This window comes from Mycteria americana, chromosome 1 (genome assembly GCF_035582795.1).
Source record: "Mycteria americana isolate JAX WOST 10 ecotype Jacksonville Zoo and Gardens chromosome 1, USCA_MyAme_1.0, whole genome shotgun sequence".
NCBI classification, from domain to species: domain Eukaryota; kingdom Metazoa; phylum Chordata; class Aves; order Ciconiiformes; family Ciconiidae; genus Mycteria; species Mycteria americana.
Window position 1 is genome coordinate 45,578,959 of NC_134365.1, and position 16,414 is coordinate 45,595,372.

Below are 16,414 nucleotides of genomic sequence, written 5' to 3' on the forward strand. Positions count from 1 at the left end.
CAAACTGACACCTACTAAAACAGTCCAGAATAACAAAACCTTCGTAACTATTTTTTAGCCTAAGACTGAGCAAATTTATCATATTTGATGCCCTACTACCCTAAACAACTTATCTCCCAGACAAACACTGTGATGATCGTAAAGTAGAACTCTGAGAGCCTGTATGCAGGTCCTAGTTGGAAGGTAAAGTGAGAAAATCTGGTTTAGGAGAGAAGAAAAATGATGGTGACACAGAATTCTTGATATGGAAAAAACTTTCATGACGGAAGGAATTATGCATAAACTATAGCACAGAGATAAATAAGGAACACAGGAAAAAAACTAATATACATCCAGCACCTCATTGTGAACTGGTGTAGACAGACAATCTTGACAGGGAATTTGAAGTCAGCATGGACAGAAGAAAGACAAGATCCTTACTAAGAGAAGGAAGAATGGTACTTGCCACTTTGTTTAACTTTGTTTAACTTTGAGGAGAGTGATGAATAGAGAAAACAAAGTTAAACAAGATTTTCAAGTATAAGAACAGAGCAGAGTGGTGGGAACTCAGAATTTCTAATAGGGTGATCGTGGAGGAGTTTACTATGTGGGAAGAACAGTGCAGCACCCTAGCCCTTTGTAGAGCAGCAGATAAATGTATTTAACTTTAGGTTAAGTTATTGCCATGTTCAAAACGTGCATAATATATAAAACTAAACCAATGAAAGGAATCCATTTAATATACACAAAAGCTAATTTTGCCTTTAGCTTAGAATTACCATTTTAGAGGTAGCAAAACCAATTTTAATGTCTGCATATATTTCATAGTTGTTAAATAAATCAAGTGCAAAATATTGTGTTGCCTATTTTACTGTATAGAGAGATGAGCTGACATCACAGCTAAGTGTCAAAATACTCATGGAGAATTACTGCACTACTTGTAAGCATATCACACTTTTTCTTACTCTTCTTATTCACGCAAGCTACTCAGACAGTGGTTCATTTTTCTGGACACTACCTCTGAACACTGGAATTCCCCTTACCGTCAGCCCTAAGAAAGCTCAAGAAGGTGTGCTGGCATAGATTTCCAGCTTATACAATTTCTTATTTATGCTTTTCGACAAAAGTCAACTCTATTTCTCCACAAATTCTGTGAGCACTGCTTACAGCAAATCCAGCTGAGCAGAGAGTATCATTAACCAGGTCTCCCAGTGCCACATTATGCCCAGCCATGCTGACAGGGAAGAATAACCCAAGGGTTAGAACATCTGACTCTGAGCATCTGATGGCAAATCCTTGCCCCCTGCTCTGCTGAAATGATACTGCTATTTTATCCATCTTTGGCACAATTACAGTTATATTAAACAGAAGCGTAATAGATCTTCCCTACTTCTCTGGGAAGAGCCAACGTAACTATGCTGACAGAACTATGAAGTGTCCCATTACTACAATGATGGGGGAAGGGACATATAAACATATAAAATTGATATTGAAGATAATGGTGTGTTCAAGCAATGTTTAAGTTTAATGACTGAAGGAAATAACAATAACTTGTGGGCATGGGGGCATGTTGGGGACTTTCCCCCTTATATAATTCAAGAATTACTATTCCAAGTATTTGTGAGAACACCACAAGATTTCATGGCGAAATAACATTGTAACGATATTGGTAGTTCGTTTAACTACAAAAGAATTGTGAGAAACAGCTTTAGGTCCTTTAGTATGTTGCAATTAAACTCTGGCATTAATAAAGATCATATGCTGCTGAGCATTTTCTGCTCCCTCACGCTGTGTCAAGCTGCTACAGTTGTCGAGCTCTCAGAGGGACAGGCAGCTTGCAAAGATGATGAAGATCAACAGCAGCAGGCGGGACAGAATCACCCACGCATCATTGCTATGCTTTTCCTACTGGAAAGCATAAGCTTGACAATGAACTATGAAATAATCTGACAAGTGAATTTTACTCTTATGCTGGGAAAATTTTAGGATCCTCAAGATGAGGTGCTGACAACTGTATCTTAGTTAAATGGGATGGAGATTTCTGGAGCTCTGGACTCTTCATGAGCACAAAGAATGTTTAAAAATAATCATTTAAAGACTGAAAAATACTCTGGTGCATATTTTGTGAGTGAATGAAACATCTTTAAAATGCTAATTAGAAGTAAATCAACAAGAATAGAGAAATTAAAATATACCCAGCATCCTGTATTTCTCAAATCACTTCCAAAACACTTACGGAAGTGATTGATTTCTGTGAAATGGAAATGCATAGTTAAATTTAACAGTGTAAACTACATGTAGGTTATCACCTACCTATATTATACTATGTCGTCATTACTACATGGACACTTATTTACATATGGAAAATGAAAAAAGTTAAAACATTCTTTTTTAGGAATGATGACTCAGTAAGTTGAAATCAGTGTGACTCAGTAGAGTTTGTATTACTACAGGACCTGGATTTTAATAAATATAAAATATTTTATCTTTGCTTTATTTTCAACAAACCTGTTTGTAAAAAAAAAGTTCACAGAAGGATAATACATGGAGAAATTAAAGAATCAGGAGAGGGTGATGGAGAGAAAAGGAGAGGCATAAATAGTGGAATACAGGGAAAAAATATAAAAGATAGGGATTTACTAAAATGAGACAGACTTAGCTTAAGGGATTCTTGAGACGAATGGGGCAACCCACTAAAAACAATTTTCTTTCCATGTCCAGCTTAAAAGTTCTCACCAGCACAGGCAAAACTGAATTTCCTTTCATTCTATGTTTAGAATGCACATTGTTCAGTGAATCTCCATCTCTGGTGCAAGTAAAGAAGACAAGTAAAATAAGCAGAGATAGCGTTGAAGATTATCTCTAAAACCAGTCACAAACCCAGTCATTTCTTCAGCATCGTTCCACAGTGGTGGAAACCAATTGGCACCCGTGGTCAGCTGGGGTGACCTCACATAGCTATACTGGTAAATTACTGGTGAAAATCTTTCTTTGAAAAAACAAAGTTACAGCCTAACTACAGCATACGTCCCGTGTCTGTCTTTCTGTACATCCAAGACAGAAAAGGAAATACTGGCAACCTAAAACCTTAATGGAAACACACGTATCTGAAGCAAAAGCACAAAAGAAAATGTAATAATCAGGATAATGATACAAAGTAAAAGAAATTAATAAAAGGGTTTTTATGAGAATAATGAATACAAATATAATACCTATTAGATTATACAGTGTCTGAAATACAGGTATTGAATTACTATATATTACATATTACTGTCTATTGTCACCCTGTTTTCTGTGACAGAAGTTCTTATTTTGAAAGAAGAGAGACATGAGTCTAGAAGATAGATCATAATATTGAGGCAAAAAAGAGAAAATTACTGCCATTTACATTAGTGAAATAATGCTTTTGCCTTTACAGAACTTTAGGAAACAGTTATACTTATTTTCATGTGTATGATGCTTTCAGACTATATGAACTCATATTACGGTGTTTAAAAAAGAAAATAAAGTGTCTGATGTAGTTTCAGCACCTATCAAACTGATGTAAGTAAAAGCACCTCTAAGAAAATGAGCTAAATAAAGGAGTTAAATCCATACTTTAAAAGATATTCTTAGAGTTTTTCAACACCATAAAAGGGAAAATTAATCATGAAATATAGGGTTAAGTTCTAATCTATGGGTATTATGAGGCTGCAGTGCCTAATTGAAGATATTTCATAAACCATTCACTAAGAAATTGAGACAATAAAATATGAATAAAATTGAATCTAAGTCAGCCTTGTCGACTTTAATAAATGCTTCAGCTCCTGAGGTATTAAGTAATAGAAAGACAATGACACTGTCTTTGTTACTGCTATTTCATTCATAAACATAGGTTTAATTTTTCTTGTTTCAAAAACTGCTTGAACTAAAATATTTCAGACCAATTTAAGTAACATTTTATGCTATATACAAAAAGCATATGTATGTGTCTGTTTTTTTGTTGTAGTGAAAAAAACCACAATCAGATTAATCCATATCAGTATTGTAATAGATTTTTTGTTTCAGCTGCCAAACCAAATCCCAAATTTCCTCACAATCATATTCTGATTTACTAAGTTAATCCTACAAACTTTTTCTACTTTTAAAGAATACAGATTGAGACAAAAATAACTTTCAATTTTAATTTAAACTTAGCACAAATTAGTGTTATTTTATAATTTGCATTAAATAATATGCTAGATCACATTGACCTGGGTTCCAGCTTCAGAAAAGATGCTGTCTTTCCACATGCTATAGGTGATCATTCTAGCTAGAGAATACCCAGAGAAATAACTATAACAGTTTCTATTAAGATATTTTTGTATATGTTTTCAAAGTCCCATGCAATGATTTTCCAGAGAAAACCTGTTTGTCCTTCTGTCAGCAATGCCACACCAATCAATACATATACATATGCTCCTGCATTTTCTATTTTGCCTCGCATACTGACAGATTAAGTTGCCAGCTAAGTTCTTGACATGAAAATATTTCTACTGTACTATGTCAGAAAAAGTTAATTATCGTAGGCACTAAAAATACATATTCAAGAGCAAAAGGTCAGCAGGGAGCTTTGCTTAAGAATACTGCTAGGAGGATTGAGTAGGAACTTGATTAAATATTGGGGTAAGGCTTAAACCCTAGTATTTTGGCTGAGACCTGGAGTTTATGGGTCCTGAAGAATGTAATTCCAGCATGCTCTCTCTCGAACATATTTTACTGTCAGGGGCTGCCATTGCAGCTTGGCATAGGGTGGCAAATCAGGAGGTGTGCTCTTCGGGGGTTTTTTTTGTGGAGACTGGCAAAAACTTTACGAAGCTGTTGCCAAGAAATAAACAAATGCACAGGTGTGGGTCTATAATAAAGAAAAAAAACTACCAGTCAGACATAACTGAAAACGTAAAAGGGAGCTAGAAGGCAAGAGATGGTTGGGAGTGTGCATTCAGAACGGGACAGAGTTGCCACTTTTATTTCTTCTTGCTGATCTTCAGTTTGAAGCAGTAGGTACTTCAAATAGTATCTTTATGCTGTTAACCAGGGAGATAAAAGGTTGGATTAAAAAATTTAGAAACAGCAATATGAGAATATGGAACTGAGCCTCTTTATTTAAAAGTAGTAGGAAGTGCTACCTGAGACAAAACTGTATGGAGTAGTTCCACTACGTGTGGTTATGCATGAGAGTGTCCTGGGAGAGCAGGTAAGCCTGGCTAGCATAGCCAAGCTAGAGCTGGGTTAAGTGTGAACATTAGTGGGATGGAAGAAAGAAGCATTAGTTGGACTAACTTTATATATTAGAAAAGGCATTTAATTTCCTCATTGCAAAAGTGTATCAGTGGTCCTCCAAATATTATTACTTTATTAGAATCTTTGCTTAAATAACAGAAAAATTTTGGAGCAACTTCTTCTTACAAAATAGTAATGCTGTTTCACATTAATAACAGCACAAATCTCAGTTTGCAAAAGTGCCTTTTTATAGGCAATGCCTTCTCAATGAATGTTGCTAGAAATCTCATCACTAGCACGTCATCAAGACTGTATTCTGAAGACAACAGCCTTGTATCTAAAATGCTGGTCTTTTGCTATAAAAGAAGTCTACAAGACCCTGTAGAAGACAGCATGACTATTACAGCAAACTCTGGCAACTAATGTAGTATATGGCATCTTAGAACCTGGCAAGAACATGTGTATGACACAATGGAGTGATAATTTATTAATGAAAATGCTAGAAGTCAGAGTAAGGCATCTCTCTGAATTTTTTCTCTCTCCTTCCCCATTAATACTTGGACTATATCTTCCCCTCTTGTTTACGGTAACATTTCCTGCATATTTTTTCATAGCCCAAATCTTTTCATCTCCAATACCTAGCTTCATCCTCATTCTGAAAACAGTGATAGAGTTTGCTAATTTTAACTGCAACGACTTCTTGCAAGTATTATCACACTCTAGAACTCTCATTTGTTGGTATTAGTTCTCCTGGAAAATGTCTTACTGATTTCTCTTTTACATAACACAAGAAACGTAAGAATGGATGATCTTTAATTTTCTTGGTTTGCAAAGAAAGTGCCTATGACAGAGCTCAGTCTGACTTAGGTGATGACTTGCAGTTGACTCATCATCCTTTTCTCTCACGGTCGTTTAGCAAGTGACTGTCTTTGGCTACTAGGCTGTCTGGGGATTTTTGCTAGTCTGCACTGCTTATATCAGACCCACAGTAAGTATTGGTACACTGCAGTTTTAATATACCAAAGTTGACATTCAATGGGCTTTGTAGTGAAATGGATAAAGCATTGTGCTAGGCAGTTGTCCTGGTTTCAGTTGAGATGGAGTTAATTTTCTTTATAGTGGCTGGTATGGGGCTATGTTTTGGATTTGTGCTGAAAACAGTGTTGATAATACAGAGATGTTTTAGCTGTTGCTGCACTAGTCAAGGACTTTTCAGCTTCCTGTGCTCTTCCAGGTGCAGAAGAAGCTGGGAGGGGACACAGCCAGGAGAGTTGATCCAAACTGACCAAAGGGCTATTCCATACCACATGGGGTTCGTGCCCCACGTTGGGCGCCAAAAAGGACTGTCGTGGTTTAACCACAGCCGGCAACTAAGCACCACGCAGCTGCTCGCTCACTCCCCCCCGGTGGGATGGGGGAGAGAATCGGAAGAGCAAAAGTAAGAAAACTCGAGGGTTGAGATAAAAACAGTTTAATAGGTAAAGCAAAAGCCACACATGCAAGCAAAGCAAAGCAAGGAATTCATTCACTCCTTCCCATGGGCAGGCAGGTGTTCAGCCATCTCCAGGAAAGCAGGGCTCCATCACGTGTAATGGTTACTTGGGAAGACAAATGCCATCACTCCGAATGTCCCCCCTTCCTTCTTCTTCCCCAGCTTTATATGCTAAGCATGGCATCATGTGGTATGGAATAGCCCTTTGGGCAGTTTGGATCAACTCTCCTGGCTGTGCCCCCTCCCAGCTTCTTCTGTGATCATGTGATCATGTGATCAAGCCAGCATGGAGGTAGATGGGGCAGCTTTGCCTCTTTGTCTGTATCAGCTGTCCTTCCTTGGATTTCTGAAGTCTATGGCACCCTGGTGCTACAGCTGTACAGAAGAAAGGAGGGAGAAAGACCCTCTCTCCGTTCTTTTGTCATGTACATTGTTAGATTTCCTTCAGAATGCAAATTAGCTGACAAAGGAAAAATGTTATCTGAGCAGCCAAAGTGCTATTAGTTTAGTGAGAGGAGGAAACCAGGAAGAGTTACCCAGACCACAGAAGAATGAAATATGGATATGAGAAAACATCCTTGGTGTTCAACCTCTCTGAGGTCTATTCCATATGCCCATTACCAGCCTGACTCCTGGGACCACTCCATCTCTTTTCTCACACCTTTCCACACCCCAAAAAGCCTCCTCTGCTCCCCTCTTCCATGTCTTGATCAATTCTGCCTTTGCCCAGACACTTGTATGTGCAAATTATTTTATTGAAAACCATTCTGTACACCATTTGAGGATTTTCAGAAGGTGCTATCCCATATTCCTGTTCCCAGACAGCATAACATCTGATTGAAGTAAAACATAGTAAATTTAAGGGTGAAATCTTGTCCTCACTCAGCTGTATGGCAAATGACATTTACTTCAAGGGTCACATGGCTGCATCTAGACTAAACAGCAGACTCATTGTGATATAGGTAACAGCCTTCATCTCATCGTTATTCAGATCAAATCCAAGGCACAAGGGAAAGCTGGGTCTGTTGTAACCTTGCCTTTTGCCTTGATAAGAGATGAGGATATGTGCAGGCTACTTATGCAGGCCCTGGGGCTTGGAAGGCTGCATGAGTCCCTTGCTTTAGAAAACATTTAAACTGAATGTACTTACCATGTTATATACAAAATCTGCTATTTTTGTAATATGTCTTGGTAACCCTTACAGTCATTTCCTCTGGGACTGTAGCATGGCAGGTATGTCCTGTTACTTAGAACCTTACAAGTCTCATGTACTTATTAAAAGGCGGGAATATTGTCTTTTTATTTATACAATTGAAGATCTAAATTTAGATATAAGTATATTCCTCCTGCTTTACACATACATGATATCCAGAAAAGGTCTGTTGTATACTTACTCTTGTGTTGTTTCTTTCAGCTTTCAGTTCTGAAATCTCCTCCTCTTTTTCAAGCAGCTGTTCTCTGCACGCATTTAATTCTTTTGTCAGTGCAGCAAATTCCTGTGGAATAAAAATATATATGAAGTTACTCAAGATGTGAGCATTAGAATAATCATATCCATATGCATTCTAGAGTTTGAGGATTCAAGTAATATTTAGAAATCATCAGTGCAAGCTAAAATAGCATGTGTAAGCATCAGCATCTACTAAAACCATTTAAAGTCTGGGCATATCTAATAAAAAGTGCCTATGATGGAAATCACTGATTTATGTTTAGAAGCAAAAGAAGGTTCAAGATGATGGCAACATGCCCCATACATAAGCTGTCAGAACCCCACCAGAAGAACAGAACTGGTCTATTTCACAGCAACAGAGACACCACATTTCACACATAATGAGGTTCAACTCAACATAGCCTCTTAGCAAGCGTTCTCGCCTCTCTCTAAGGCAGCTGTTCCAACATGGCATGGGAGAAAAAAGTTAAGGTATTCACTGATCAAAATCTATCTAATATCAGAGTAACATAAGTAATATGTGCGTTATGAAAAAATACTCTCATTATTTTTACTTGATATTTGAATTTAACTAGTAAAATGTATTTAGGCATTATAGTGAAAGGCTGTGATGAGTCAGAGCAATATTCATGTTTGTTAGTTTGAAGCGAGTTTCCTAGGAAATAACAACATAAAATGAAACTGGATTTTAAGTTGCTCCCGATGTTAAATTTTATACATGCAATAATAGGTTTTCTGAAAAACACATTTTTCAGTTGTCAAAATTCCTATTAAAATGTCTTGATTTTACCATTGCTGTTATTCTCCAACAATATACATAAATTTTTATCTATACAAAGGGCAGTCACAGATTTGTCGTTCATTTCAGTAATGAAAAGGTTTCACTCCATATGTGTTTAATTTTGACAAGCACAACATATACTGAACTGTAGTGGTTAATTTTATCCTTTACAGCAAAAAGATGCTACGTGTTTCATGAAAACTGAGGCAAAGGATGAAAAGCCTTTAAAATTTGTGATCGTGTCAGAAAAAAAAGATGTCTCGATGAACAGCATCACTGCTTAACAAAGATATATACATATTTTTAAATATTAAGTTCATTTCAGTTTGACCAAAATAGTCAGTGCTTAAGAGCACCCACAAGCAGCCAGAGTTAAACTGAAGTCATTTCTAATTCCCCCCCTCCCCCAAAAAGAAAGCAGTTTAAGAAAAAAACATGTCCAGGTGGTTTATCTTATCAGCCAGTAGGACGAAGCTGAGACTAAATCTACTTATTTAAGAGAAAAGCTAGCAATGATCTCCAAAGGGCTTGGTTTGCTGCTTTCCCTCGAGTTGCTGAAAGCAGCTTTTATCTGAACTAAAGTGCTGTTCAGCAGAAGTTTGGTAGGTATTCCCACGCTCATTCTGTTTTAATCAAGTTTCTAAATAGTTAATGGTATATGGTAGTACTAATAATATATTAAAAAGTATTCAAATAGATTTCAAGTTATATTCTGACAATGTGTAACTAAGGGTTTTTTTCATTTCTCAGAACCTGGAACTGAATTCATGGTAAACCTCCATGCAAATTGCATGGTAGTAAGGAAAGCGTTCTGATATTCTCAGCGGATTTTGTTTTAGAGATCAGCTATTGATCGCATGAACCCTGTAGTGATGTTTTGTGTCATACCTCCTAATTGGTATTTTCATTTTACACCCTATTGGTCAAGAACTTGTAAGGCTACGCAGCATACTTTGCTGTTAAAGCCCTTAACTTAGCTTTGAAAATGAGATTTAAATTTTTAAACCTCTCTCACTTTTCAAAAGTGTCATTAAAAATTCCACCTGTAGGTCTCACTCTAGGATTCAGAAACTGCCAGTCCAGCAGTGTTATTCTGTCCAGAATTTTGTTTAAAAAATTTGTTTAAAAAACTCCTGTCCTTAAGGTTATAACTAATGTTACATACCAAATGAAAATATCATATTTAATAGAAAGCCAATGATCTCAAGTCAGATTGAATCAGAATTTTGAAGCACAAAACCACACATGCACACATATTTTTTTCTTTCTGTTCCTCTAAGAGAAACTTCATAGTGCTATAGGGTGGAACTCTTGTTACTAATTTACATACAGTTTATACACATGGATAAGTGTCTATAATACTTTCAGAATCTCACAGAATAAACTTTCTGTGTAATCTATGTAGTATGTGGTTGCTATTTACGTTTTCTCATTTCTTTGTATTGTTTCAGTTGGAATTAAAATAGACATTTTGGCATATGCTTGGGCATCCGGATGGGTGACAGGTGGTGAAAAGGATAACAAGTATCATCTGGTGACTTACAGTTCCAGTTTCTAACTACAGTAAGGCAAAGCAGTCTGATAACATGCTTTTGTTGTTTTGCTTGGAAACAGGAAAAGATACGAGTTTATCAAAATGTACGTTCTTTCCTGTGCCAAGGCAAGCCTGCCACCAGCAGTACACTCCCTAATGCTTTGGTCAATATAATCTCAAATAATTAAGGAATGGAGTTCCTACTAGTTTGCTGAGCAGCATGGAGCTTATTCTTAGGGAAATCTTCTTTGGTCATCAGCTTAAGTTTTCCCTTGCTTAAGAACAAATCATTACTCAAAATTCTGCTCCCAGAGAGTCCCATACCTAACACAGTGTCCTCTCAGCCTTGAAATATCTTCAGCTTATATTCATAGTAACTATTAGCATCCACTTTAGCTGGGCTACCTGTGTCCAGTATTTTAGACTGTTTTACTTGAGTCACTGACATAGCCCCTTCAAGCCTTTTAATTATTCAGTTGCTGCTGCTCTCTGAAATTCCTCTGCGTTCTTGACATATCTGCAGTACTAGCATTTACAACAAGCAGCCACCTCTTCATACCTCTGGAGCTAAAGTGGCCAACTGAAGTACTAAAGACTGTTCAGTCGTCAAGAGCTTTGACTTCCCAGTTGTTAAGAGCTTTGACTTCTCAGTTGTCAAGAGCTTTGACTTCTCTGAATGCAATGATGACAGAAAGAGGTTGGGTTTTGGTTTTTTTGTTTGGTTGGTTGGGTTTTTTTCCCCTGAGTGTTTATATCATAAGCCTTTTAGAGGGAAAGTCTCAAAGTAAAATGGAGTTTGCCCTAGAGCTTTACAAATTATTATTTCTGTCACATCTGCTTTGATGAATTAATAACTAGGATAAAACCTCACAACAACTTGCTTTTCAATTCATGCCTCCAAAACTACAAGTAAAACTCATTTAAAATATACTCATTTCGTCCAAGGTACCCCTGAGATAAGACAACGTAATGCTCCAGGGAACATGTTTCTCCCACAGGTTAGAAGCAAAGCAGAGCATATTTTTGTTTTACCCAGTTATGTAATAAATAACATGTGATGGCAACAACCTCTGCTCTTGCAATTCCCTCCTATATATACAGGGATCAAGGGAATACTGTCATCTGGAATTATTATTTGCAGCAGCAATCCTGCATGGTCAGTCATACTTTGGGAGCCCTGAAGGTAGTATCTGTTGCATAACTAATATGATTTGACAGGCACAACTGTACTCTTAAAGCTTACGTAGAAGTTGTGTGGCTATAAAGCTAATTAAGAACTAAAGTGAATTACTACTATATGAAGATTATTCAGTTGATTGCACTGTTTTTATACTATACTATGACATCAAGACACCAACGAAATTATTTCGTAATAAACAACCCAAGAAAGAGCATTTTTTTTTTGCCATCTGAATAAACATAATCTTGGAGCCTATCTTATCTGCTGTTTCTCTTTTTGTCTTAATACTTGGGCTATAACACTCAGTCTGACTGAAAAATAGCTGACTCAGAATGACAGCTCTTCATTTATACCATGTTTATCTTCGAAGAGAGGGCAGAAGCCTTGAAAACAAATTCAACAGAAATTTGTAGCCACTGCTAGGCGTTACAAATAAAAAAAAAAGTCAAGGACTTCCCCTGGTGAAGCAGCTGAGATACAGTCAGGGCAGAGGCTGGAGGGTGCCCGGGAGAGTGGGAGGCCATCGGGACAGGCAGGCTGACAGCGCTGCCAGATGTGTTGGCAGCAGGACTGTGCAGGGAAGGCATACCACAGCTCCCTTACCATTAAACCTCTGCCTCTAGGGGCTGGCTTAACAAATGCTGCTTTCTTTGCTTATTGTTCCCAGGAAAGGCCTGCGAGGTTTATTTTTTATGACCTAATATGCAGAAAACGTATATAACTAGTCTCCAAGCTCAGGGTATGCCACAGAAATTAGGAGACCTCCTAGCTGCAACGCCCAACTGTTCAGCCTGTGTATACAGTCCAGTACAGAGTGAGTTGAAATGCAAATACAAACAGCCTCTCATCATCCCCACCAAAAAATAACTACTGAAAGAAAGGAGAAATTTTGTAAGGCCAAAAAAAAAAAAAAATCCATAAAATTCAGTTTCAGAGACACTGGGGAGATTCAGCTTAAAATCTCCTCTGGATTTTCCATCTTTGAACCACAGTTCATTTCAGGAATGAATGAGTGAACTAATCTCTGCATGGAGAAAGAATGGTAAGGCTTTATCATTTTTATTTTACATTCAACACAAGCTATGTCAACCGATTTGCTTTCCTACAAATTTAGATGTAACTCATTTAACATAGGAAATTACTATCTACTACAATTCCCTTGGAGTTTTAACCTTTCATTTATTATGTTTTCATCCAATCCAATTTTGTAAAAAAAATTGTACCTTCTTTCTTTTCTTATTATTCCTTCATTGGAAATATTGTTGGAAATTCTCCATGCTTTTTAAATGACCAAGGATTTATTTTAGCAATTTTGCCATTACCAGCACACAGATCTCAACCTTGTTGACTCCTATTAACAAGACAAAACACTACAAAATTCTGAATGTAATTCACTGTTTATCTTCTTACTACAGAAGAGCCATAATACTAGTCCTTGATTCTAGATTAAGCTGAATGCAAGATTTAAATATATGGGTTTGGTGTCAATCTTCTGAAAAGTTTATTGTTACATTTCTGCTCAAAATGAGAGTTCATTTGCACACGAATTTTAGGTTGGAAAACACATACCCTGAAATATCGTATTGTAACAGGACACAGGTAAAACCAGGAAATCTGTTTGGATCTCAGGGGTAAAATTTTGGTCTCTTCAGACATAAAAAAGTCATACTTTCAAATTTGTAGAGTAGTCTCTGAATTAGTCTCTTAAAAATATTATCAGATCAGTTTGCACTATGATTCTGTTTGCATGGAGAGTTTTCTGTACTTCTCCGCAAATAAATGTAAGCAAAATTGAGTCAGTCTCCCTTTTCCTCATTTTTATGCAGTGGGCCTTTTTTTTTTACCCCTCCAAGAAAATTGGCCACTAGTAGTAAATTATGTAATAAATAATATGAAGTGGGTGGGCCACATCATGTTGAACTACTGAATCTCTAATTTGAACTGAGTGTTACTTTGTTTGACTCACACCATGCTTTCACAAACAGGGAATAAGGTGCTTTTCTTCAGGTGTGATCTTAGCGGCTCTTAAATAGCCACTAAACATGCTTCAAACTATCAAGGAATTACCAACACTGGATTGGGTTATTTATTGGTCTGCAAGACATCTAAAATGTGGAAAGTGTGATTAAATGTGACAATGTGAGAGTTCATTAATTCACAGAGAAAAATGAAGAGGATGAGATTTCTGTTACGTAAGAGAGAGAACTAACTCAGTAACACGGTGGACTTGTGACCCCGCACTCTTTATTTTTGTTGTGGGTTTTTTTTGTTTTTGTTTTTTTTTTTTTTTTTTTCAGAAATGTGGGCACTGACTGAAATTTGGGAATATGTAGACACTTACCCACACATAAGCACACAGTCAAAGCTCCTTGGAAGAAAGAAAAAAACTTTTCAGAAGCTCAGAGCCCATATTAACATCTACAAGAATTAATAATCCCAATACATTTACTGAACAGAAAATGGGACAAATGGAGAACTGCTATATAGCTTTCATCAAGAAGGAATTCCTTCTTTAAATACTCAGTTGAATCTACATCAGATTTTGAACTAAGTCTTGCAAATATTTACTTATTCAGACATCCATTTCTGGGTAGAAGAAATCTCAAACTAGCATAGCCTTTCGGTGGATGGCCTACTATTGTGAATGAATTATTGACCATTATGACTGTGGTCCCAAAGTAAAAGCGATATAATTGTTTTTTCTGAGCAAAAAGAAAATCCCTCAAATTCTCTTTCAGTACCTTAAAAAAACCCCCAAAAAACTTGCTTCTAGAAAAGACCTAAAAAGAATAATAGAGAACTAAGGATTATACTAGATAAAATTTATATATCTGATTAAGGCATTGAACATACTGAATGAATGTGGATATACATATTTTGGTTTAGCTTTGCAGCATATGTAACCTGACTTTTATATAAATGTCATCTAAATTCAACGGCTGTATCATGTTACTTTCATGATTTTTTAGAAGAACAAGAATACCACAAGTATTCAAAATTATATTTCAAAAGTCAACCAAAGGAAACTTTAAATGTTATCTGTTTAAATGTTAGTCCATGTGACAGTACTTCTAGACAAATTTAAAGATAATGGGAAGGACATACCACTGTCAGGACTTGTGACATAATCTGCCTAATTCTCCTGCTATAGTACACACTTGCCATATAAAGATTAATTCCACAGATTTTTGAAGCCAAAGCGAATCTCCGCAGCACCATGAGTATATGACATAATATATGACATGAGTATATGACATAATACCATGAGTATTATGACAATGGCTCAATTTTTGGCAACGATTTTCTCACACAGGATTACTTCAGGAAGAAATCTGACACTACACACAGAAGACATGGGCACAAATCTGCCATGGTAGTTTTGACTTGAAACTAGGGCAATAATAATATGAATGTAATTCATGCGGTTTTAGAATCATTGTTAAAAAGTAGTACAACCACAAGCAATGACCTAAGTATAACTCTTTAATCAGTACCAAACAGCCAAACACAAACCTGTGTTCCATTATTTCCCAAATTAGCCTGCAAAATTGTCATGTAAAAATGTAAATTTTACATGACAGCAGCGAAAAAGTGCCCAGTTGACATTCCTGTTTTTTTCACAGTCAATTTCTCTTTAATGGAAAACTGCTGAATAAAGTATGCAATCTGCTGTTTTAATAATGGTTTCCTACTCCCTCTATTTTAAAATATTTTAGATTTGGTGCTCTGTATTATCTGTTGTATACTGATCACTAAAATTTATGCTTTCTGAAGAATAATGTCCACCCGGTGGGTATTGGTCTGTTAAAACAGAGCTAGGTTTCACACTTAGAGTAATAATAGAAAGACAAGGGAAAAAGGGCATGATAAAATTGACAACAGATTTTTACTTTTTTACGTAAAATTTCCAGTGTTCTGTGAGACTTTTCAGATTATCATAACAGATGCGAGTTCACAAAAGCTTAAAAAAACTATCTCAAGCACAAGGCAGTAGATGCTAAAAATTCAACAGCACAAGGCAGTAGATGCTAAAAATTCAATGTTCCTCATTTGTCATCCTTAGTATCAAGTTATAAGGCTTGAGGCTTCAAAGGACTTGACAGCCTCCATCCATAAAAAAGTAAATTTTAATGATTATAAAAATATAGCCTACTTGTTAATATTTTTTATTATCATAATGTAGCAAATCCAATTATACCAAACTAGAGTCATTCTCCCATATTTATGAACAAGAATGCAATTAAAGTATTTTCTTTTTTGCCTAGAAAAAAGCAAATGGAAAATGTAAAGGTCTGTTGTTTTGCAGCTCATGTTAACGAGATTGGTTCAATTTGGAATAGATATCACAGCGAAGGACAGCATACTGTGTTACCTTGAAAATAACAAGAATTGTGTCTTCAGTGCTTTGCTCCTGACTGATGGGAACACTGAGGCACAGAGAGTCTATAACTGAATTAAACAGCTGTTGGATTATTACTGAAACGGGATGGGATAAAACATCACTCATATAAACATCTGTAAATATAATAAAGCTGAATTTGAAATTCAAGTGGGTGACTTTTAAACAGCTCAGAATATTATAGATAGTGTAGGGTGAAACTGCAGCCTGGCTTACAATGTGTTTTAATTAGTCATATTTCAGAATGTTCTACTATACATACTGTACCCTATTTTGTAGAAGTATTACTCATGTAAGACATTATGGCAGCACACTTTTCAGAAGTGGGATGAAAGTGTTGTTAGTTGGGGCTGTAGTG

General features: G+C 36.4%; 1 protein-coding gene across 1 annotated transcript in view; it reads right to left on the reverse strand.

Annotated features, from left to right (window-relative positions):
• PPFIA2 (PPFI scaffold protein A2) overlaps positions 1-16,414 on the reverse strand; it is a 358,129-nt gene that overhangs the window by 126,656 nt on the left and 215,059 nt on the right. Inside the window, exon 4 of the mRNA XM_075496320.1 lies at positions 8,107-8,208. Coding sequence (XP_075352435.1) covers positions 8,107-8,208 — 102 coding nt within the window. The remainder of the gene's footprint in view (positions 1-8,106; positions 8,209-16,414) is intronic.